This window comes from Ascaphus truei, chromosome 6 (assembly GCF_040206685.1).
Source record: "Ascaphus truei isolate aAscTru1 chromosome 6, aAscTru1.hap1, whole genome shotgun sequence".
NCBI classification, from domain to species: Eukaryota; Metazoa; Chordata; class Amphibia; order Anura; family Ascaphidae; genus Ascaphus; species Ascaphus truei.
The window spans coordinates 78,913,919-78,940,553 of record NC_134488.1 but is presented as its reverse complement, the minus strand read 5'-3'; the positions used below and the strand labels follow the sequence as shown (position 1 = coordinate 78,940,553).

The 26,635-nt window shown below is 43.4% G+C and overlaps 1 protein-coding gene across 4 annotated transcripts in view; it reads right to left on the bottom strand.

Moving 5' to 3' along the window:
* The window catches only part of ARHGEF16 (Rho guanine nucleotide exchange factor 16), a 104,511-nt gene that overhangs the window by 34,924 nt on the left and 42,952 nt on the right, over positions 1-26,635 (bottom strand). For all 4 annotated transcript variants that reach the window (XM_075604898.1, XM_075604899.1, XM_075604897.1 and 1 more), the window contains 3 exons: positions 17,894-18,066; positions 4,935-4,991; positions 3,240-3,400 (listed from right to left, as the gene is read on the bottom strand). In XM_075604898.1, coding sequence (XP_075461013.1) covers positions 3,240-3,400; positions 4,935-4,991; positions 17,894-18,066 — 391 coding nt within the window. The remainder of the gene's footprint in view (positions 1-3,239; positions 3,401-4,934; positions 4,992-17,893; positions 18,067-26,635) is intronic.

Here is a 26,635-nt window from a genome sequence, read left to right as displayed (position 1 = left end):
AGCCGCATCGTCTCCACTAGAGAATGGTTTGAACTCTCCATTGCTTTCTCTTTATAAAAAAAGAGTTCAGGGTCATTTGGGACGTAATATGATTTGGGCACCGCCCTAAAAAACTAGCAGAACGTGCCATTGTTTAATGGGAACACCTCAGTGTGAGTCTAACTACTGTACTTCCGCACAGATGTATCTTACTATAGTTTTATTATTGTAGCAATTACAACTTAAACTGCTAGGCCAGTGCTTCTAAAATTAAACAAGCAAAACATACAGAATAATAGAAGGCATGTTCCTTACAGCAGCAATACTACATTCCTCCTTTTTGTCTCTCCCTTATTTGTATATCTAAAGCATGCGACAATGTATAATTCTACATTCTTACCTAAACTGGCAATCGTTTAATGCTCCTGTTATAAATCTGTCAAAATTCTTATGGTGTTACTAACATAATGGCTGCTTCAGACAGTGTATCTCAGCAGCTACAATGTATCCATATATTACTAAAGGTAACATTATCTATTGGTACAGTTCGCAGCTCTAACTGCTGGGAATATTGACAACGAATTATCCCAAACAGGAAAGTCTTGCAAAAATATGACACTGCTTGGGGGTGGGGGGGTTCTTATGTCTGCTATAAAAATCAAAGGATGCTTTAAAACTCATTAAAAACGACATTAAGAGTTGAATAATATTTCATTTTAATGCAGTAAGTATTATCTAATATAATAGAACTGATTTAAAAAAAAAAAAAACCCTATAAGATTTCACACATTTTGCTGCTTTAAGTAAAATGTACGTCAGTTTGGCATTTTTCTCAGACAAAAAAAAATTCAACACAGCGCTGCTGTCTACAGTACATCACCTTCCACTTACAAAGTGGATTCGGACAGCAGACAGCTGTACAATGCGATTTACCTCATTAAATTATATAATTCTTCAGGAATATGCATGAAAGCCAACACAAAAACAGAAAGAAAGAAAAATTCACAAGAACAGGCACATTTCATTTTCACCTAAAATGTAAAAAATAAAATATGAATAAGTAGGAGAAAAAAATCCAGCTGATGACACTGTGCGCTCATTTGCATGTCATTTCCCAGAATCCCTTGCTGCAGTGGGAACTGTATGCGAGGTGATAATGGTTGAAAGGCAGGGTTGCAGACCTGTCTAAGACATGTGAATGTGCTCACAAGTGACATTCTTTAATATATATATTCACATATTCACATGTCTTATATATATATATATTTTACACACAAATATAGTGAAAACTGTTGCATACGCAATATATATATATATATATATATATATATATATATATATATATATTGCGTATGCAACAGTTTTCACTATATTTGTGTGTAAAATCTGCTCTCCTTTAGGTTTTAACACAAGAATAATGCAGAACGTAGATACCCTTCTATACAGTAGGCATGCAGTTGTCTGTACTACATTGGCATACTAATGATTTAAAGGATCTTCCTCTAATGGACATAATTGCACCTTTAATCTTTGTTTATCCACAGTAAATCCAGAAGCCTCAAGCAGAGTAAAGTTGTCTGGCTTCTCTGGAGTCATTTTGAATTGGATTCATGGGACGATTAGTGAGAAGCTGCATACGCATTTAAAAGGAAGTCGTTACATTTGGTTTTAGAAATGTAAAGTTTTCAGTCTCTTGCCCTCAAAAACCCCGGGGGGACTGGACATCAAAAAAAAAAAAAAAAACTGCGATTTCCAGCTGTCAACCCCAGCTGGGAATTGTGCAACACACAAGTAAAAAAACGGCAAAGAATCCAGTGATTAAAACAGTATGGATTTTGGGATAGAGAGGCTGGGAGCAGAATAGCTAGGGGTCACGCCTCATGAAAAGTTGCCAGATATCCAGAAAGAATTTAGACAAATTTAAGTCTAAATGACAGGTCATGAAATACAGTTGAAAATACTATCATAAAGCAGTTTGTAGGCAGCATCTGGTTGTGTCTGTGTCACGCAAACAATATCAGTTTCCCTTCTGCTAATACTGACAGTTACCATAGAGCTTTAGGCTTTAGTACGAATGTACAAAACACATAGATTTAGGAAACTCAGGAGGTAACATAATATTAGCCGTGAAGGCATTTTCATGTATTTATTACCGCCCTACAGAGGACCTTCACACACCACACCCCCCCCCCCCCCCCCCCCGCTGTAACCACCACCTTTTCTAGTACAGTATATTAAATTGAAATCGCTTTATCCCTTTAATCAATCTAAAACATCTAATCTAAAAAACATAGGATTTCCTACACGCTGTCCCTTTTTCATGTGCAAATTAAAAGCTCTGGTTGCAGTTATTATCGGATTTCCACAAAAGAAGCATTTCAGATCAAGTTAATAGGAAATATTGGACACAAGTACAGGGACTAATCAACAGATTTAAAAACAAAAATAAATGTCTTCTTTGATAAAAATCAAATGTCAAAGCTTGGATATACTAATTTTTCCAGACATTTGGTTACTGTGTTATACACATTCCTTGTAGCTGAAGTTTGAATGACTTCCTTTATCAGGCTATGCTTTCACTGTGCGATGCTTCTCTCAGAAATGTTTATGACCTCTCTCTGAAGTCGTGACTGTGGGGTGGATCCATTTGGGAATGAACCAACTTCCTATTTGAATTACATTCTTCCTTACGGAGAGCTGTTTCCCATAGAACGATCTTGCATTTAACACACGAAGGGAAAAAAAAGAAAAATCGACCACTGAAATGTAGATCTGCGTGACGTGGCAAGTACGCTGTATGCAAGCCAGGGCCGGTTTTAAAATGCTGCCGCCCATAGGCACTTACCTTTTTGCCGCCTCCTCTTGCGGCGGCCCATGGCGACGTGTTTTCGTGAAAACGGGAAGCCATGGCAACGCATCACCACAGCATCATTTGACGCTGCAGGAGGGAGGTAAGAGACCTTTACAGAGGCCCTGCGCTATCCTCCGGCAATCAATCAGTTTACTTGTTGTGGGGAATAGTGCGGGGTCTCTGAAAGCGCAGCACAGGCCACACCGAAATGTGCCGCTCCCTTCAAATTTGCCACTCTAGACCCATTAGGCTTATGCCTAAATACGGACCTGCTGCTAGCAAGTACAGAAAGATACTGTATGTGAGCACCGAAAAAAAGAACATTCACACTTTGAATTACCCACCTCATTTTCACTTTCCAAATATATGCAAAGCTTTTGTTTAATATACTCAAAATTATAACCATTACCTCTTGCTGACCTCCAGGATGTCCGCAATGTTGGAGAACAGGTGATGGTGATCTGTGCTGGTAATGGTTTGTTTCAATTCATCGGATTTCTTGAAGAGACGAAAAAGGATATCCAAGCTGTGCTGATAGGAGTACTCTGAAGTAATTATTTCAAATATGGCCTGTACAATAGAGAAAGGTATTGTAAATTAAAAGACTGATACGTGTTGTTAAAGAGCCTAAGCAAATAAAGACCCTCAATATTGAATTCATAGTTTCCAACAAAAAGGGTGTAGGTTGTAGTACTATCATCTTTCATGTATCTGCTGTCTCACGGTCTCCCTGTCAGCTTTATAGTCTGAATTCTTCTTGTAGAACATTTTTATTCTGGGATCTACAATATCCTTTAATTTTATATCCCTCACTTCTCCCTTCTTTGTTTTAAAATGTACACACGAGTCCTGCTTCATTATAGGTAAACAATTCCAAAACGTAATAGTTTTAAATGTATGTTTTCTACTTAAAATGTTACATACGTTTAATTATAAAGCATCTCCAATATACAGTTGGTCTTTCATCTTTTGATCAGATGAACAGAATTTTGGCATGGGTAGTGGATGTCAATAGAACTCTAAGAAATGGGGCTGATGTGGTTTCTTGGTGCATGTCAAAAGTACCAACCCAATTGAACCAAGTGGCTATAGCACCGTTTAGTGAAATGTTAGTGTCCAATAATTAAATTAAAATCCCATATTTCTATGACTTCATATAATGCCCCAATAACTAAGCAATGTGCTAGTCTTGGTTGAACTTTTTGAGGCATCAGCCTCTTTACTACACTGACAAAAGAAAGAAGCCCTAGGTTCTCCCCCAGGCAAATCTTGTCACCTGAAAGTGACTGTAACATCTGCTGGCTCCCTTGGAAATCTTCTATATTAAAGCAGCCGTTCAAGCAATACCCTACATGTGTTTTTTTTATTTAATAAATCAGTTCTGCACTATGAGAAAATAGTTGTAGCATTTTAAAAAAAATGCTTTAATGTTTTTAATGTAGGAAGCATTTCTAAAGTGACAGTCCCCTTTCCCTTCTGATAGGCTCTGGCTCTTGGGCCCCGCCCCCTCTCTAGCAGTGTACCAATTTTATCTAGTAACTGCCCAGTCAATCATATTCCAGGACTACATTGCCCACAATGCTGTGCAAGAACCGAATGTAATAACCCGGAGCAAGCGATCAATTACAGAACGGATCGATCTGCAGCTTAGCTAATCACTTGTCAGTGTGCAGATTGTATTGATGCACATTTTTATTTTTTTAAACGGCAGCTTGAACTGCAGCTTTAACAGTTCAAGCACATCACTAATTTAATATCCGTAGAGGTTCAATCTAAGAACCTGAGAGATTACCAGTCCATTTAAATTCCTACTGTATGTAGAGTTTTCTTCCAAGAGAATTATAAATCTTTTATATGTACAGTAGTAATGTCAACTACAATGAACGAGAAGATTTGAGTCCCATTCTCTGGCACCGGGAAGTGGCTTCAAAGCACATTGAATAGGTGCCAGCTGGGGAGCTACAAGTACAAACATATTATTATACTTTTATAGTGTCACATTGTTTGGAGCCTTTATGGAAATGGCCAGGTGATATAATGTGGGTTAGGCCATTAAACATTTTCTAATAATATTTTAAACAGTACTGCACATATACACTTTTACCTCTTGTCTTTTGCGCTCCTCGGGTGTAATCCAGTTTAGAATCCCTTTTTCTTGTACCTATATAAAAAGGAAAATGTCACACCAACATAAATTTATCATTGCAATATTAGAATTCAACATAGTCATCATGAAGAACAAGTGATGGGTAATTACAGCACAAAGCGCTTGGCCTGTTTAATGTGACCAAACGAAAATCTGGTTGAATCAGATTCTGTAGTGGTATTAAAACAACATTCCCTCTACAGCCCAAAATTAATTTTTTGTTTTTCAACCTTATTTGACCCAGGCGTAACCCAGGGGTTTATCCATGGCCCCCCAACCTCCAGGTATCCCTCTCGCCTCCCTCCCCTGGTTCCTGAGATATATTTATTGACACGGTTTCAATCCATGCAGCACAGTAAAAAAAAAAATTGTTGGACTATATGCAGCATGTGATTATCTTTATTGAAAAATAATTATTTAAGTTTCTGATCGATTAATTCTCCTGTAACCGAACAGCAAAGATCCTGCTTCCCAGGGTTCACTAAATTGCTGCCTTTCCGTTTCAATCAGTCCTTTAGTGTAACTCAGCAGCTACAATCTATTCTTAAATTACCATGGTAACATTATCTATTGTTACAGTTTTCAGCTCAAACTGCTGGGAATATTGGCAGCAAATTATCACAAACCGTAAAGTGTTGAAAGATCAAGCACTGCTGGGGAAGTGTGCTAAACCCTGCTATAAAGTTGAATGAAAAATAATGTAGTAAGTATTATCTAATACTATAGAACTGACTTATTAAAAAATAAGACCGGTTACATATCTCAACCAGCTTTTTTTTCCCCATCTCAACCAGCTTTTAAAGCTGCAGACCAAGCAATATCCTACAGTGTTTAAAAAAGGAAAAAAAAAAATTACATCAATTCTGTACTATGATAAAATACTTGTAGCAGGTTTTTTTTGTTTTTTTAAACAACTCTGAATTAAATTTTTAATGTACTGTATTATAATGTAACAAGCATTTTTTGTTTCTAAAGCATCCATTTACAAAGTCACATCCCCTTCCTAATCTGCAACAGGCTCTGGCACACCCCTTTTTGAGCCCTGCCCTCTTTCTAGCAGTGCACCAATTGTATCTAGTGCCTGATTAATTAGGCTGCCGGCGGTGAAGGTTCCCGTGAGGTACTGTGGATTGGCTGGCTATGTTTGAAATACCTGACCAACCACAAGAGACTGTGGGGTATTTATTGCACCTGTTAAGTTGATTGTGAAGTGGCGTTCGCGCTACGAAACACGTAGGATAGTCCTATTTTAACTTTGTGCCAATTTCCTATATTTGATCTGTTGATATTATATCATCTGCACTGCCCCGACTGTTGCTGTTGGTTGCACCAATTAGCTGCAATCACCTGTGGACTGGAAACACCACTCACTGAGTGCCTTCACACTCTCTGGTTCCAGCCTCAGCAGTGCATGTGTTTGTACTGTGTGCAGTTTACGTGGCGTGGCGAGTTCCTGTTGCGGGTCCTGCCAGTTGCTATTACTATCCCCTGCGCTGTGTGAAAGGGTAGACAAGGAGGCTGGTGGCGTCATTGACTGTTCGGGACTTTACCAATTACACACTGAACCTGTGGGACTTTGTGTGCTATTTGTTTTTGGATGTGGTTCCTGAGTGACGCTTAGACCTGTCCCCCGCCTGGCCGGTGAGAGGAGATCTGCGAATATTGCACCACCGGGACTGTCTATACCACACTCTCAGCCCCATGGGACTCGACTTGCTGGATATCGGTGACGTCACTGAAGCGGGTTTCAGTGTACGGAAGGATCTGACGGTGGGGTATTCCAGGAGGATTTATCGTGCCCGTGTGAGAGAAGCCACCTACCTGTAGATGACAACTTTACTCCCAACCTGTTCCATATCTGATGACCGGTAACCCATGTCTATAACCATGATGTGCGTGTGATTATCTATCTTGATGTACAGTACGCAGAATACTCACCTGCTTATAGCTTTTAATTTTACTTAAAACACTTCACCATGAGAAGTTTTGTCTTTTTCTTATTGTGTCTGCCTGGTCACATGATCTTCCCCCCATAACTTTGCATCTTTGATCCTCCTCTGCTGCACTGACAGCCATTTAGTGAACCCCCAAGCCGAATGTTCGCCGATCGATCACAGGAGAACAGATCGATCGTCAACTTGGCTAATTACTTTTCATTGTGTAGATTGCATTGATGCACATATTAAAAGGGGAACATTTAAAAAAATAAAAAACGGCAGCTTGGACTGCTGCTTTAATGACTAAGAAAACAATGTTGCTTTTCCACAGCTAAAGTAGCTCCATCCGTGGGCTTTAATTATGTCGCTTCCCCAGCACAGTAATTACTGAACTGAGTACCATCCTCTTCATTTGATTTAACTAACTTTGTGACAAAGTTTTAAAGCATAAATGTCTTTCAGTTACAGATATTCTGACTCGCCCAGTTTCCACAAAATGGTTTAGATACCCTGTGTTATAAGTGAAGTGAACAGCTCATAATACTTCCCTTTGGGAATAAGACAGTCATACTGCTAGACCAAAAAATGCAGTTAATGGATATTATAAAAGTATTAAAACATTCTAAGGCCGCGCCTATAGTGCTGTCGATGGCGACACGACGGGTGGCGAAAGTTATATTTCGCCGAGGGGCGGCGTCGCTGGTTTACGGCCATTTGATTGGTTCTAGGGCCGTCACGTGAGGCGACAGCCCTTGAAAAATCAAATTTTGCCGGCTACCAGTTTTCGCGGCGGCAATCCATTTGTTTTTGGGCGACGTCGCATCGCCGGCACTTGCATCCGCTAACTATATAAAAATGCGCGGCCTTGCATCCGCTAACTATATAAAAATGCGCGGCCTTGCATCCTCTAACTATATAAAAATAATGACAATTCCCTCACTTTAATTTACCCCACACAGAAGCCTATAGACGTTTAACTCAGAAATGCTACTATCTTATCCCTTATTTTTTAAATATAAACAAGTTTTATTTTTTTTTACCAAATGTTTTTATTAGGCATAGTTAAGTTCACATACAGTAATTTACATTTCAACTCTGGCCTAATACAGTATTGTTTTCCTTGTTCAAATGGGGAGTGGGGGGGGGGATTGTCCCCCCCTCCCCTCGTCCGGCAGGGCCCCATCATCCATAACTCAAGGCTCTTCTGTGTTTCCGTAACTCCGGGAGTTATATTCTAGTTTGGGTTAGTGGGTTAGCCAAGGTTCCCAAATTTTATAGAAACCTTCAGTTGAACGCTTTAGGAAGGCTGTGAGTTTTTCCATTCTCTATAACTTAATTGAGTCTTTTCTTCACTATTTGTTTTGTGGGGGGTGCTATCTTCTTCCATGAGTATGCAACCGAGCATCTTGCTGCTGTAAGAATAAAGGAGATTCATTTCCAAACTGGGCGATCGATTTCCTCTAACGGTCTGCCCAGTAGGAAGGTCAGTGGATCAATAGGAATTGTGAGACCTTTAACCTCTTTTATTAAATCTTGTATTATAAGCCAGTATTTTTGAATCTCCGGACATAGCCACCAGATACGGGCCATGTCCCCTCTATGTCCACAGCCTCTCCAGCATAAATCCGAGGCCAGAGGGAAGATTTGTTTTAGTCTCACTGGGGTAAGATACCAGTGATACATTATTTTATAAATATTTTCCTTCACCGTGGTACATATGGAAGTTCCTGAGGCCACGTCCCAAATTTCTTCCCATTCCTCTCTGTCTATAACTATGTTCAATTCCGCTGCCCATTTGAGCATATAATCGTGTGCGGTGGGGTTCGCTGGATTCTCCATTCCGGCGTATATTTGTGTTATTAGACCTTTTTGATGTGCCCCTTGATGGCACAGTTTCTCAAATTTTGTGAGAGGGGGGAATTTCAATGTTGGGGACATTTTTTGTAGAAAGAGCCGAATTTGGAGAAATTTGAATGTATCTAGGTGAGGTACGTTTAGTTTGGTGCGTAATTCTTGAAGACTCAGGAACTGTCCATCGCTCAACAAGTCCGCAATCGCTCTGATCCCCAATGATTTGAATAGGTCAAATTGTTTAGTTTCGCACCCTGGGGGAAATTTAGGGTTGTTAAATATTGGAGTGAGTTGTGAACTGGGGGAGGATAGCTGGAATTTAGTTTTGGCTTTCACCCATATTTCCCATGTGTGTCTCATCGCTCCCAGTTCGAATTTGGGCGCCATATCGGTTCCTCTGCCACCACACCAAAGATAAGCTGTTAGAGAAGGCGTTCTGGAGTATTGAAATTCAATTGCTAGCCAACATAGCTGGTCTGGGTCCGAGTTCCACATGACCGCTTGTCTTAATTGGGATGCTTGGTAATATTTAGCGATATCCGGGACTCCCAAGCCTCCTTTTGTCCTGGGCGCCATAAGAACTGACCTAGCTACTCTTGGTCTCTTCCCGTGCCAAATAAATTGAAAAATTTTGTTTTGAATATTTTTTAGTTCAGAACCAGGGATATGGATCGGGAGCGTCTGGAAAAAGTATAATAATCTGGGGAGTATATTCATTTTAACTGAGATCATCCTCCCGATCCATGAGATCTGGTATCCTTCCCATTGATCCAAATCTTTTTTCATTTTCCTAAAGAGGTTTGGATAGTTATTTTGGTAGAGAGAGCAATAGTTCCTTAATACATGTACTCCCAAGTATTTGCTGTATGAAGAGCTCCATTTATAGTTGAAGTTTAGTTTCAATGTACGCATCTCTGGTTCTGACAAGTTTAGGTTGATGGCTTCTGATTTGTCGCTATTAATTTTGTATCCGATTTTTATCAAATTCCGTTAACTCCTTGTGGAGGTTGGGAAGGGAGATCTGGGGTTGCGTTAATGTTAGAATGATATCATCTGCAAATAATGAGACTTTATAATTTTTTTCACCAATTGGTACCCCCTGTATATTTATGTTGTCTCGAATTTTAGACGCTAGAGGTTCAATTGTTAGGGCGAAAAGGAGGGGAGACAAGGGGCATCCCTGTCTCGTTCCGTTTTTTATTTCAAATTTCTTTGCGGCTCCACCTGGGAGTTTCACCACCGCAGAGGGCTACGGTATAGTGCTCGGACTCCCTCTAGGTACGTATCTTTGAAGCCGAATTTCTGCATTGTTTTGTCAAGAAATAGCCAAATCGATTCTATCGAATGCCTTCTCTGCGTCCAAACTTAACAGAACCGCTTTGGTAGCCGTGAGGTGGGCATGATCAACAATATTTATAATTTTGCGGGTGTTGTCGGAGGCTTGCCTGCCTGAGACAAACCCCACTTTGTCGTTGTGGATTAATCTCGGCAAAATAGGGTTCAATCTATTTGCTAAGATTTTACTGTATAGTTTGATAGTTATGTAGGGAGATTGGCCGATAACTCCCACATAGCAGCGGATCCCTACCCTCTTTGTGGATTATGGCGAGGTTGGCCTGAGTCATTGATGGGGGGATTGGGTTGCCCTCCATAAATGAGTTAAATAGGCATAGTAGATGTTTAGATAGGATCGGGGAAAACCTTTTATAATAGACATTGGAGAAGCCATCGGGCCAGGGGCAGAACGTGTGGCCTCGTACAAATGAGGGGTATCCAGGGGGTTGATGGATCTCTTCCGTTGTCAGTAGCCCAAAGCGGGAGTGAGGGCGGCTCCATCTGTATTTTTCCTCCGCGGCGGCTGGACAAGAGTCGGACGGGGATCGCAGTACTGAAGTTGCGCATCTGGTTGGATCAGGCGGGTTCTGGTACGCAGTTGGCTCTCGTTGGGTTCTGCAGCCGGCGCTTGGATTCTGGTAAGAGGTCGTGGGTAGATGGTGAATCTTTGGCACTGTTTATCTGTTCCTAGCTTATCTTTGTGCTGTGGCTCTCCTCGCGGGACGGGGGGTACTGCTGGGCTCCTCCTCATCTCGCTGCGGCAATTCTTGTGGTTGATCCAATGTCCAGGTAAGCGGTGGGGTCAGGCCCAGGGCTCTCACATATGGGACCATATCCTTGGGACGGCGTATAGATAGAAATTCGCCACCGTTGCTTGCCGTAAGTTTAAACGGGAAGCCCCAACGATATTTCACCTAATTTTCCCACAGGAACGAGATCAGGGGTTTCATTTCCCTTCTTCGGCCGACAGTGATTCTTGACAGATCGTTAAAGATTTGGAGGGTTTCGTTCTGGAAGGGCAATGATTCTCGTGGTATAGCTATGTAATCTCACGATTACATCGCGCCTCCAGTTGGGGTCTTCTGATCTTGGAGCTAGCGCCCGGTGGGCCCTGTCCATCTCTAAGTCTCTTTCCTCAATAGGGCCGCAAAGTGAGGTGAATAACTCAGTTAAGTAAGGATGGAGCTGGCCGGGAAGGATCGCCTCGGGGACATTTCGGATGCGCAGGTTTTGGCGCCTGTCCCGATTCTCCTGGTCCTCTTGCCCGTCTTTGAGGAGGGAGATTTCCTCTCCCAGCCGGATAATTTCCTATTCAGCTTCTGTTTGCCTTGCGAGGGACTCTTCTAGTTTGCCTTCTAGGCTCGTTGTCCTTTCAGTAAGGCCCGAGACCGCTTATTTGAAGTCTGCTACTGCAGCTTTAAGTTCTGCTTGGAGGGATGATTGTAGCTTTGAATGCATGGTAGAGAACAGACTTTCCAAGTATGATCTCGTGATCGGTTCCTCTGTGTCCATTTCGGGGACTTCTTTGGATCTCGCTCCTCTATTCAGGGCTGCTTGTGGTTCCTGCGATCCTCGTGCTCCGCCGCCATCTTGGATTATCGGCGCGGGTCCAGGGCTCCTCTGCGGCGGGGAGAAAAACTTCAAAACCGCCTGGCTTGCTGGATTTTTAGTTTGTTTGGACATGCTCACATCGCTCCTTCTGTGTGGGGTTAGTGTAAATTCGATCAATTTTGGGTAGAAGAGCGTTATATGTCTAGATTATTCTGGTGGGTCCGCAGAGCTCCTTTTCTACACCACCATCCCTGATGACGTCACCGGAAACCCCCCAAATATAAACATGTTTTTAGGGTTAAATAATCATGATTTTATTCATATCTATCTAGCATACGAGGTAACCATGGTATTTTGTTTGCTTACTCTAAATCAATAGAAAAACAAATACAGTATAGGATTAGTATCATAGTCGACTAAAGTGAACTCAATGGACCTGTCTTTTGTAACCTCATCTACTATGTGTCAGGAATCGGTGTTCTCCACGCTCCTCACACAGAGCACTCCCTCCCCGCAGGGAGCCCCTGGACACACAAAACAATCCTGCCTTACCGGCCTCCACGGCTCCCTGCCCCTGCCGCCGTCGCGGGATCACTCCCCTCGGCGATTCCTCTGTACAGCGCCGCGTGCGAACACGCCCTCCTGCACGCACACCTACAGCATCCACTGGCTCGGTTCACGCGCGTACACGAGTTACGGAGCACGCTCAGTCTGCACACTCTTTTTCCCGTCCCCCGGACCTCAGGCTCCGCCCCTGCACACTGCACGAGCATACTCAGGTTACCAACAAGACTCACCTGGCCTGTTATGCCTGCACCAATCTGCAGTGTCTCCCTGTTGCTCTTCCTGTCCCGCCTCCGTTCCTAATTGGACCTTCCTGCTTTATCTAGCTCCTCTCTGCTCTCTGTCTTTGCTCGACATAGTCTCTGTATGGAAGTACTTCTGGATTCTCTCAGTGTTTTCACAGGTTCTGACGCGGCTTGTACGACTACCCCCTCTGGCCCTCGATCTCGGCACTCCTTGGACAACGCTCACTCTGGTAACCCCTTGAACACGGCTTGGACAACGACCTATCTCCACTCTCCACTCCCTGACCTCGGCAAGGCATTCATCACTCTATCTCTACAACCGGTACCGGCAAGTATTGTCTACCTTACTACACCTGGCCTGGCAACGCTTCATACCACACTCCGGACACGCTCCCTTTGCTGCGGGTGCGTGTATTACCACTTCCCCCTTCAGCTCAGGGGACGGGTCTGGTCTGCGGGCAGCACCGGCGTAACACTATGCTGCAGTGGTAGCCTTTAGACCGCACTGGGCTGTGGGGACAGCTCTATTTTAACCTCACAGATGTAGCAAGACTTGCGCTCTACGTGACCGCGAGGAAAAGTGGCCTGATTGTGGCTACAAGAGCAGGGAGTCTTCCTGACCTGAAGGGATAACACTGCTGGGTTCCATGCTTTTGAATGAGACCCTGCAGGGTTAATCCTATACTTGATGGGCCATGAGCTGGGGAGAGAATATCGATAGTCACCATTCAGATGTGCAACGCACCCTCGCTTTTTAATATTTTTTTACATAGGTTTAAAGCAGGGGGTCACCGAAGCTGGATCCCATTCATTTCAGCTCCGGGGAACCCTGCTTCCCGCAGCTCAGACCTCTGTGGAGGGTGTTGGTATCTCCTGCAAGTTTAAATCTCTCGTGCCACGGCCCACATTACTGGGACATTTATACAGTGCCAAGATCCTGGCGTCCCCTTCGCTTAGATCTCCTGAACTAAAAAGGTGAAAAATACTTCTGCATTTCCCTGTCCTTTAAAGGTGATGCCATAGATGGGCAGTTTGCAGTGTTTTGATGACTGGCACTGGAATTCCACATATTGAAACCTTTGCAAGTTCATCTATTTCGTGCCTGAGGGGCCAGCAATGTATAATGCTGGAAGTGAACAGGATTAAATTCACATGAACACATTTGTCATAATACATGATGTAGTAACATTACACAATTACAAACTATACCAGAGTTAGAATTTAAGAATTCCCCAACAGAACCGAGAAGGGCAACATTGAAAGTAAAGGCAATTTCTAAAAAAAAATTATGAACCCACTATGTCAGGAGTGGCCAAGTCTAAGCCATACAAAATAAGAAATACAGCGTCTCCCACTTAAACCTTTGAGTTCCACAGAACCAGAAAGACACATTCCCTCCGGCACATCGCGATCATGTGATCGCAACATCACTGAATCCAGAAACGGAAGAGAAGTCGTCGTCCTCCTCCTCTTCCGTTCCCGTATGCCAGACTGTGAACATGTCTCCCTTGGAAAACAAGTAGTGAAACCTCATGATGTAGTGGCTATGTGGTAGGGCCCCCAAAGGCTTAATGGAGCATGCCCCGATAGCTCACCAGAAAACACTTAGTAAAAAAATGAATAATCCAATGGTCTTCTTTATACTGATGTAACCATGCTTAAAGCAAATGTAGCCAGGTTCCCCTCTGGCTCTCCGGTTCCCTGTCTTCCTCTCTGAACCTCCACTGCTGTGTGTGGGGGGAGGATGGGGGGCGGAACGGGTTTGCCGGCGGCTCCCTCTGCAGGGCTCCATGTTGGGTGTGCGCACGCATGCGTGGAGGCTGGCACATGCACAGGAAGAGTTGCAGTGGCCATGACAGTTCGCCCATGCGCAGGAGATTGCCGCCGCTTGCGCTGTCAAAGAAGAGGCTCCGTGGAGACTACAGCCCCCAGCATGCACAGGGGCAGTCGGTCAGGGGCAGGGAACCAGCCAATAGGGCTGCAGCAATCCCCTGCTCCCTGATATTGTTACTTTTCGCGTGCTGGGACCACGTTAGTCAGAGCTGGGAGACAGGGTAGGGTGTATGTGCATGGTGTCTGTCGCCCCTGCACTAGGCCAGAGACCCCCTGATAGGCCCCGACTCATGTGTTTAGAATGTGGCTGCTATAGGGACAGGCCCTTAGTTAAGGACACTGCCCTATTAGCTGTTTGAGATCAGGGACACAGTCATAACGCTGCGCAACCCTGAAGCTAGAGTAAGAGACTATCTTCGTGTGGGACCATCCAGCGGGATACCACCCCACGCTGAGGCGGATCATCACGGAGGACATCACTGGATCGGCGGATCCCATTGTTCCTCAATGCGCCCGGGTGCTGGAGCACGCGGCAGGTACTCATATCTTTAAGTGCACCAACAAGTACACACACCATAGTGGCAGCACTGGCCACACACAAGGATAGGGTTGGTATTCTCGTGGACACCAGGGTGGTTGGGTGCCAAAGGGCCACTCAGGTACGGTGGATACAGTGTGGGTTACATGGTTGTGGGATAAGGCCCTGCAAGGCGAAGGGATAGCTGTAGCCAGTAGCTTTACTATCTTCATTATTACTGCATATTTACATGTTCATACTGTAAGTAAAGGTTGTTATTATTATATACTGTATGTGGATATCAGTATTGTGGTTCCTGTGATGGGCTCCTCCCACTACATTGGGATCCCTCCCAGGTGGAGGCGCTGTACCAAGATTGTATTGTTCGATCACCCCGAGCTCTACGTGGCGGAGGTTTGGGATCTCCGTGAGCCAACAGGTAAAGCCAGAACCAGTAGACTCTTCACACTGAATCACTGCATTAGACAATAAGGGATTAATCCGAGAAAATCTGCTCCCAAATCTCACCTCATCAACAATCATTTAAAAATACTTGCGTGTGTGTGTCAGATATTGGTATATAAAGGTTTCCATTCACTCAGATTTAACACCTTAAATACGTCAATGACATATATGCAAATGTAATTCACAATTTTTCTCTTAAAAGTTTGCAGAAGGTCGAATTGCTAAAAAAAAAATGGCAATATATAAATGGTCACATGACCTGAACATTGACGTTTAATGCATGGCAAATTTTGTTTAACTTGACAATTTTCTCTAACTTTTTTGTATGGGAAAAAAAAAAAAAGACATTTAGCCAGGTTCTCAAAATCAGCAACAAGTTTGCACATCTCTAAGATCACTGCCAGATCTTTAATGAAGCAATAGTGGCCCACAGCTGTGCTGCAATTGGGGACTCACTCCCTTTTATCACACTATTAGATCTGTGAAGGCAACACACTGGATTTTCCCTGTCTAAAGACAAAAGGCGTATAGTTAATTATTAAAAAGGAGAATAGATTTGACAACACTTTTACGTTGCTGTTCTTGTCTGCGTTGGTGAAGAATCCCTGATTGTGTGAGTTCGGAAACACTTGCTGGTGTTCTGTGCGTAGTTGAGAAGTACTGCACTTTCTGCAAGCTCTCGGCTAAATACAATTCTGACAGCTTATAAACACACAAGAAACCAATTTCCAGGCAGAGAACACACACACTCCCTCAGGGTGAATCTTGCTTCCCACCTACAGCAGTTTGGATGTGTGACTCCTACACAGATGCCTCATACTCCAACAAAGCCTTAGAAGCTACTGTAGCTATTTACTGTATAAAGTCATTCAATAACTTTATTGTACCATAACTTTTCATGATGTCATAATGTAGAACATGTAAGGGAAAGGTCTTTAATGCGTTTTAATATTTTAGCTGCGATTTCCTGGGAATGTGTCCAGTATCACTGCAAACTACTGACGTTAACATCCCCCCCTCCCCACAAACCTATTGGGATCAGCTGTGCGACTCAACCAATCTCCACCCTATGTAACATCCCCCACCCCAAACTTTAAATGAATCAGCTGACAGACTGGGTCATATTCCAACCCGAGCCACACCTTATCCTACAATGAGCAGCCACTTAACATTCTTGTTTCAACATTGTCCCTCATTCTCTCTAGATTGTAAACTCCACTGGCAGGGCCCTCATTACTTCTTGTATCTGTTTGTGCTTGTCCAGCCTCATTTGTATGTAACGGTTTATGTAATATACATAACTCTGTACCCCCATTGTACGCGCTGCAGAATATGTTGACACTTTCCAAATAAACGCTAATAATAACTAAAATAGACTTTACGGCTGCTAATATATAAGCCCCAAAAATACATTGAAAATGTAAAACAAGAACTATACTACTCACAAAATGCATGTGATACAAATTGTTGTTACATGCCGTCTGTCCTCAGGTATGAGCACTTGCAAACTGTGAAAGTATGAGCACTTGCAAACTGTGAAACATCACTATGTGTAGTATCATTCCTCAAATGACATTTCACTCTGCATGATTGTGGTCTGTCGAATTTAAAGGTTTTTGTTTTTAATTAAGAAAAATGTAAACATGAAATGCAAACTTGCCAATTCACATCTTAAGCACACATATCAAATAACCCTACAATTTACAAATACCAAGGTTAATATGTACATATTTGTAGAATTGTATAAAAACCCACTTGTTTTCTGGCATATAAAAAAAGGTCTGCTGCAAGTGGTGTTTAAATCTCATGTATAAAAACATAAATTACATGAATAATTTCATGTTTGTCCAATAAAAGGTATGACAACTTGCAAAACAAACTCCTACTTTTGTGAAAGATTCTAACTAGAAATGTCTTGTAAAAACAAACAAACAAAACAAATACAGATTAATTATACAAAGAAAAAGGCCGGTATTCTTGTAGCCGTGAAACGTTGTCACCCCCGATACGGTGGTAACCGAACTTCAAGTCAATGGCAGTTACCCTCGGATTGGTCTCTCTTAGGCACGTTATAAAGTGCCGGGCGCGCGGATTTTTAGTTGGCTGACGTTAGTCAGCCTTTCTATAGAAGGGCACGGCAGGGAGAGGGGAGCCGACAGACAGTGGCGGTTTTTCGCGCTGCGCGCGCGCACAACACAAAAAGGGGAGCCGACAGACAGCAGCGTCTCTTCTCGCTGCGCGCGCATGACAGGGACATATACAAATGTATGTATATGTGTATGTATGCATGTGTGATTGCAGAAGTTAAAAAAAAAATATTTATTAAAGTTTTTTTTTTTTTCTTAAAAAAAAAAAACTCTATCTAGGACTTGCATTCACTCACACAACCCATGCACACACATATACTCACACATACATACACACACATATATACATTACCTGCAGGTCCCGGCACTATATACAGGAAAAGCATGCGGCACGTGCGGCCGCACGGCCGCATCCTGTATATAACAGCCCTAACAAACAATGCATTTGTCCATTGTTGGGCACAAACTGCATTACAAAATGTACTGCATATATACAAGTCAACCTTGGAGAAATAATGTGAATGCATCTTACCTGGGGAAGCTGACTCCAGATAAGCTGGGTAGGCCGATAATTCTTGACCACTATGGATTCACCAGTTATTGGCTGCTCCACTTGGACAGAGTTATCATCCAGTAGATCATCGTCTGATTCCTGATTGTTGGAGTTGAGGCCTCGCTCCCTGAACTCTTGGTACAGCCTGGGGTCTGGAGAGAGGACACGGTTCAAGAAATGACAAAGGCTCTCAGCAAAGTACTTCACATTGCCAGAGTTGCCCTCCCCAGTCCTGTCAAAGAGAGTCGGCAAAGGTACGCCCAAACTCTCTCTCCTTGTCCAAGATGGCCCAGAAAGTGAAAGTCTACGAAACACGCCTGAAATCAGGCTCTCCCCCTGTGTACTGGGATCCATGGTTTGTGATCACCTATCCTCATAATCCTTGTTTGTCAGGTTAGGCAGTTGCAGGAAGGTTGTAGCAGAGTGTTGAATTTAACATAGTATCTTCAAGGGCTGGGCCTGGCCACTAAAATTATCTTGCACTTCTGTTCCTCTAAAAGGCCCCTACTATGTATAAGTTAAGGTTTTTATCCACCTGTAACATCATGTCTTGAATGCACCAATTTTATTCAAATCAAGAGTGACAAAACATAGAAAACGTGTATTGCCTATACATGGTCACTTAAGCGTTAAAAGAGTTAAGCAGGAAAATACTATGAAGTATATAAAGATATACATACAAGTATTGCACAACTGGCAAGACTGTATTTAAAAACATGTTTTACAACTTTCTCACAATGGTGTTACCACACAGCGCAAATCATGTGATCACTGTAAGTAGGTTTAGTCATTGTGCGAGAAAAAAAACAAAAAAAAAAAAAGATATGCAGTGACAAATGAGCATTTCTGTTGCAGCACAAGTACAAGATACTAGCCAGGGAATGAGGAGGTTGTTCTACATCATTCACATTTAGTTGTGAGGTAATATATCCCATTCCTTGTGTGCACATCGCTGCTATTTGAGGTTTAAAGCGGGGGGGGGGGGGGGGTGAAACAACAACAAAAGGTAAATGAGAAGGGACGTTTCAGAAAGCCATGGCACCCAGATAAAATGTACAATTTGTTATATCTTAGGACATTATGGTTTGCGTTGCTCAAGCAAATATTAGTTACTTGGTAACTTATCCCAAAATTGAGGTATAAAATTCATAGTAACTGTTTTGTTAAAGTTTAGCCCTGATACTTTGTTGTCATTTTCTTCAGGAATGATCAATAATGAACAGTGATTCTGTTTGGCACTATGCAGCTTTAGGTACGTTCTATAGTGCCGTGCGCCCGGAATTTCAGTTGGCTGACGTCAGTCAGCCTTTCTATAGAAGGTCCGCGCGCACACACGGCAGGGAGAGGGGAGCCGACAGACAGCGGCGAAGATGAAGAAATTCATCTTTTCGCGCCGCTACCTGCGCTCAAATGTATGTATATGTGTGTATGTATGTATGCATGCAGAATGTATGTATGTGTATATGTGTGTATGTATATGTGTGTATGTATATGTGTGTCAAGGATTGTAAAAGAAAAACAAAAAATATTTATTAAACTTTTTTTTTCTTCTTTAAAAAAATCTATCTAGGAATATTTTCACTCACACAACCCATGCACACACATATACACACAAACACTAACCTGCAGCTCCCGGCTCTATATACATGAAAAGCATGCGGCATGTGTACGCCCGTTCGCATAGGAACGCGCGGCCGCACGCTGTAGAGAACAGCCCTTGGCTGCGGCCATAGTAGAGGTGAAAACAAAATATATAAAGTCAATGTGCACAGCCATAGTGCACCCGTGAGACGGCGCTGCAGAAACTTCGAGACAAATACATTTGTTTTTACGGTGCAATAGCCGGGTTACATGCGCGGTTTAGCCAATGAGGGCGAACCGCTCACGGCATGCCCCCATCACGCAACACTGCAGGACACGGATCTCCTCAGGTACAGACATGCGTGATGCCACGCACTCTGTCGCATACCTACTATGGACCTGGCCTTAGGAGCAGTCCAGTGTGTACCCTTAAGTAGCTGCTGCAGTGTGAATGGTAGATTCTGCAGTGTGTGTGTTGTGCAGCATATTTCTAACTAGAGGAGCAATCCAACCCAACTAACCTCCAAATATATATATATATATATATATATATATATATATAATAATAATACTGAGTTAAGTTATGGTGAGTAAAAAAAGTGACAAAAACCCTCCACAGGAAAGCAACCCACCGTGTGTTCTTTTGCATGTCATTTCCCAGAATCCCTTGCTGCAGTGGAAGTGCTGTATGCTGGGTGATAATGGGGAAAGGCGGGGTTGCAGACCTGCCTAAGACATGCAAATGAGCATACAGTTGTATTTGCATATATATATATATATATATATATATATATTTTTTTTTTTTTTTTTTTTACAGGAATGGAACCGAAGTTTGCTCGAGATTTCAACTGCACTATTCTCCTCCCGGCCCCGAGATACTTACTGTAATAGTTACTATTTCCTGTTTTTTAAAGGGGATTTAAAAGACCATCAAATAAGAAGCCACAAAAAAATGACATTGCAGCTTCCTATTGGCCTGAGATTTGGCAGCCATTTTGTTTCCCCTGAAGAAGATTTAAACCCAGTAACGTCACTGGTAAGTATCTCTTACTGAAAGCTGAAAATAATGGTGCTGGGCTCAAAGGGACCCCAAGGTCCCACCCTGTATGGGAGCGGGGGAAAAAATAGAGAGAGGAACCGCTCCTTTAAACAAGTGCTGAAAAATGTGGAGCATGTTACATGCAGTAGCTGTGGTCCTTCTTTATTCCATCTCCAGTGTATAGGTTTGTGGGGTAACTGCATCTTAGTTAAGCAAAAAAAAAAAATCCGGAATAATATTAGAAACCATGATTGGGCTGCAACGTATTGCAAACAACAGGGTTAAAGCCTCTTTATTCTCTGGTCAATTACATTGGATATGTTGATATCTGGGGGAGGGCATACTGTCCAACTCTCCTTATATTAAATAAAATACAAATAATGTATAATTTTTCCTTTGGTCTCCCTGAAAAGAATTCCCTTATCCCAATAAAAGTCAATGCAAGTTTCAGTACATCTCCCTAAAAGCAGCTTTCAAATGTTGGGCCAGTATCGGAAGGGGCTGTACATGCAACGCAGACACACGTAACCCTCTTTTAATGAAGGAATTCAATACCAACACAGAAGATATCCTGAAATATTCTCCTCATTTCTACATGTGAAGATGATGTGCTGGCAGCCATACATTTGACAGCAGCAGCACTTTCACGTTTTGACATGTTTGTTGCTCATTTCTACTGGTCACCAATGCCTGTCATGTCAAGGAATGATTATGGGAAGCACGTTAACCCTTTCATAGCATGTGGGGCCAAAAGAAATAGCAACTACAATAAGGTATCTCTGTACAGTCCCCAAGTAACAAATTCAACCGTATACTTTTATCTCTGTGTCTTATTGGGGACAGGATTGAGTGGCCTAGGATACTGAACACATTCCTGGTAATTAAGGATATGTTGTTACCTCTGTACAAGTCAAGTACCTCCATCATAACTAGTTCTCTTATTTTCAATTCCTGACTTAAATACAATTGTGTACAAGATGACAATTAGGTCCTAAGCAAACCGGTCGGCGAGCCTCCCTCAGCAGCGAGTTGGCTATGGCAAGTTGTCCCATTCCGTAACGTAAGGAAACATCCTAATAGTGCTTTGTTCTCAATTGGTCCTGGGTATGTCCCATTTTACGGATTAGTGTCTGTTTTAGTATAATGCTCTTTAAAGAGGCAATTCAAACAGCTTAAAAAAAACAAAACATTGTTGCAATGTATGCCTTTGATTACCTTTATTGAAAACTAATTACCTAAGCTGAATATTGATTCTCTTTCCCGTGATCGGTCAGGAAAATCCTGTTTCCCTCGGTTCACTAAATGGTAGCATTTCAGTTTCAAATCAATCCTTCAGTCAGTGTAACTCAGCAGTTACAATGTATTCTTACAGTATATTACCAAGCTAACCTTATCTATTATTATTATAGTTATTATAGTTTTCAGCTCAAACGGCTTGGAATATTGCCAACAAATTATCCCAAACAGGAAAGTGTTACAAAGATCTTGCACCACTGGGAGGTGGCTAAATCCTGCTACAGAAATCAAAGGATGCTCAGTATATTAAAACTAATTAAAAATGCATTAAGAGTTGAATTAAAAAATAAAAAAAAGTAGTAAGTGTTTTCTAATACTACAGAACTGATTTTTTTTTTTTAAATAAAAAAAAAACCCAACATAAACACGTAGGATATTGCTTTCATTGCTCCTTTTTAACTAGTTTTCAGAAAATGGACCAGAAAAAAAATGTAGAAGTAGAAATTCCCCAAGAATACGGTTATGCAAGTCATTTACGATGCATTTAAAAATACTTAAAGCAGCAATCTCCACAGAAGCCTATAGGAGTTTAACTTATATAATGTTACTATTTTGCCCCTTAAGCATGCTTAAAAAAAAAATAGTGTTAAAGGGCACACGGTTTTCTTAATCTCTAGCATCGGCGGTTGCAATGGTAACCTTTAGACTGCACTGGGCAAGCTCCATTTTAACCTCCCAGACACTTAATATTACCAACATCTACTGTATATCTCCTGACCAGAGAATCACATTTTTATGAATAGAAACACCGTTTGGAAGAGCTAGAAGAGATTGCCATTTTTAAAAAAATCTTTTTACTCCATTTACTGTTACATTTCAGCTCCAGGGACCCCCTGCTTCCCGAGATACTTACCTCCGTAGGGGGTGCCTGTATCTCGTGCTGTTTAAAGGTCCTGGTCACGCAGGCCAATAGGAAGCCACAAGGGATGATGTCACATCTTCCTATTGGCCCTCATGACATTATCCCCGCACTGCCCAGCCAGAGCTGCTTCCGGCATCCTATAGCAAGGTTAGTATCTCGGGAACCACGGGATCCCGTGGAGCTGAAATCACTGCGGTTCAGCTCCGGAGACCCCCTGCGTCAATATTATTTATATTAAAAAAAAGTTTTTAAAAGTCCCTTTAAGTTAATTCTTCCAGACTGCTTTATAAATATTGGTGTTTAGATTCAGCAGTCTTCTGCTATTAGGCACCTTCCAACACTGGAAGACACCTCACAACCCATTGATGTCAATGGGCTGTAAGGCACCTTCCAGTGCCAGCTGGTGTCTTGTGGCAGAAGACTACTTCGTAAATATGAGTCTTAATGCACTTAAGATCGTCATGTCTTTTACATTAGGGCATTTTCTTCAACAACTATAGGCTGCAATAGTAGTAATGATTGCAGTATCAGTCTAAAGTATACATTGTAAAAGCTCTATAAGCATGTCCGTTCTCCTACACAGAATTTTGCAAAGTGCTGGACTATGGGTTCTGAAACAACAAGGGTTGTACTGTACAGTATGTAGCCCAATAGATGGATGAAAACATGTGTGAAAGGTTCAGAGCACAGAACAAAGCTCTTTACCAGACGGACAGAAATACAGTAGCACCCATTTTGTTCTATTAACTAGAGAGAAACAGTCTCCACATGTTGCTCACCATTTATTTGAATGTGATACCTTACAAACAAGTTATGTACATGTGCTTGAACATCGCAGCAGAAATGAAAAATGCATACAAATGTTAAAGCCTATGATTCTTCATAGACACCAGCTGACTCCAAACTTTTGTCTTGTTTCTTGACATGCATGGACCTGCTTAATGCAATGTTACTGAAACAAGTTTATTTATGATACAGTATGAAGCATAGGGATTCATTTTCATCGGGGAGTACATACATAAATCAGTAATACAACATATATTCAATAATCTCAGCAATTTACTTCATAATGGAAAACCCACTTGATATCTGGTATAAACTACAAGTTAAACTACAAGTTAAACTGGGGTAATTGCCGCTCTTCAAAGCTCCCACATCCTGCGGCCCAATCGGAAGCTGTGACGTCATCCAGCGCAGCTTCCTATTGGCCCACATGACACGGTAGCTTTATTCTCTCTCTCGATCGATCTATCTATCTATATATATAGTGTTCGACAAACCTATACATTTGCACGCCCCGGGCGAGTGGATTTAACATCGTGGCGAGCTCCTATTGGCCCAAGCAGCACACGTGTGGTACTAGGTGGCAAGTAGACTTTTTTTTTTTTGTTTGTTTGGCGAGTAGATTTGTTTTGGTGATTTGTCGACCACTGTGTGTGTGTGTGTGTGTTGTTGACAAATCACCCAAAAATCTACTCGCCGAACCAAAAAAAATCTACTTGCCACCTAGTCCCGCCCGGGCAGCCATGAGGAGGTCGCCACGGGGTCAAATCCAGTCGCCACGGGCCTGTAGGTGAATGGATATATATATATATATATTAGCTCGGCTAACACGGTACTGATACCTCTACATGTATATATATATATATATACACACTACAGTGTTCGACAAATCACCCAAAAATCTACTCGCCACCTAGTCCCGCCCCCAACCCTAGTCCCGCCCCCAACCCCGCCCCTAGTCCCACCCCCCACTCCACCCCTAGTTCCCCCCCCAACCCCACTTTAAAATAAAATATATAAATAAAATACATTTAATAAATTCCTAGTCAGAACAACATTCGTTTTTGACATAAATGTATTTATTGTATTACATTATACTACAATTAGTCCATGTTAGGTGTGTGTGTGTGTGTGTGTGTGTGTGTGTGTGTGTGTGTAAATGTTGGATCTAGAAATAAAAGCCAGATGTGAATGACTACTTTCCTGAACCCCTTAACCAGTGTCTGGACGTCCCCGCTTCACAATATCTAAAGCAGCAACCCTGCCTGGGATCTTACCTGATCCGCAGTCCCTCAATGTCCAGATACCTTCATTCCCGCAATCTTATACATTGGAGGGGAGGTGTTTCTTACCTGTCTTCTGGGTTAGGGGGGGTTCCGATGGTTCCTGTGTGAAGCTTGAGTCAGATCTGGAAGAAAGCAGTATAAGTTATTTCGGTGTAGTATAGGGCAGTTAAGATATACAGGGTAAATAAGATATCCAGATTCAGAGTGTGAGAGAGTGTGGGTGAGAGACAGAGAGAGTGTGGGTGAGAGACAGAGAGAGTGTGGGTGAGAGACAGAGAGAGTGTGGGTGAGAGACAGAGAGAGTGTGGGTGAGAGACAGAGAGAGTGTGGGTGAGAGACAGAGAAAGTGTGGGTGAGAGACAGAGAGAGTGTGGGTCAGAGACAGAGAGAGTGTGGGAGAGGGGAGAGAGACAGAGAGGGGAGAGAGACAGAGAGGGGAGAGGGGAGAGAGACAGAGAGGGGAGAGGGGAGAGAGACAGAGAGGGGAGAGGGGAGAGAGACAGAGAGGGGAGAGGGGAGAGAGACAGAGAGGGGAGAGGGGAGAGAGACAGAGAGGGGAGATAGACAGAGAGGGGAGAGAGACAGAGAGGGGAGAGAGACAGAGAGGGGAGAGAGACAGAGAGGGGAGAGAGACAGACAGAGAGGGGAGAGGGGAGAGAGACAGAGAGGGGAGAGAGACAGAGAGGGGACAGAGAGGGGAGACAGACCGAGAGGGGAGACAGACAGAGAGAGGAGAGAGACAGAGAGAGGAGAGAGACAGACAGACAGAGAGGGGAGAGAGACAGACAGACAGAGAGGGGGGAGAGACAGACAGACAGAGAGGGGGGAGAGACAGACAGACAGAGAGGGGGGGGGGAGACAGATAGACAGAGAGGGGAGAGAGACAGACAGACAGAGAGGGGAGAGAGACAGGCAGAGAGGGGAGAGAGACAGACAGACAGGGAGGGGAGAGAGACAGACAGGGAGGGGAGAGAGACAGACAGGGAGGGGAGAGAGACAGACAGGGAGGGGAGAGAGACAGAGAGGGGAGAGAGACAGAGAGGGGAGAGAGACAGGCAGAGAGGGGAGAGAGACAGACAGACAGGGAGGGGAGAGAGACGGGAGGGGAGAGAGACAGGGAGGGGAGAGGGGAGAGAGACAGAGGGGAGAGAGACAGAGAGGGGAGAGAGACAGGGAGGGGAGAGAGACAGAGAGGGGAGAGAGACAGAGAGGGGAGAGAGACAGGCAGACAGGAGAGAGAGAGAGACAGACAGACAGGAGAGAGAGACAGACAGACAGAGAGGGGAGAGCGACAGACAGACAGAGAGGGGAGAGCGACAGACAGACAGAGAGGGGAGAGAGACAGGGAGGGGAGAGAGACAGGGAGGGGAGATAGACAGGGAGGGGAGAGAGACAGACAGAGAGGGGAGAGAGACAGGGAGGGGAGAGAGACAGAGAGGGGAGAGAGACAGAGAGGGGAGAGAGACAGACAGGGAGGGGAGAGAGACAGACAGGGAGGGGAGAGAGACAGAGAGGGGAGAGACACAGAGAGGGGAGACAGACAGACAGGGAGGGGAGAGAGAGACAGACAGGGAGGGGAGAGGGGAGAGAGACAGGGAGGGGAGAGAGACAGGGAGGGGAGAGGGGAGAGAGACAGGGAGGGGAGAGAGACAGGGAGGGGAGAGAGACAAGGAGGGGAGAGAGACAAGGAGGGGAGGGGAGGGAGGGGGGGACTGACTGATGGGGGGAACTGCGTGAGGAGATGGTGACTGACTGGGTGACTTTGACTGACTAGGTGGGGGGGTGACTGATTGGGGGGTACCTCTGGTGTCACAAACACACACACACTCCCACATACACACACACACACACACACACACACACACACTCTCTCA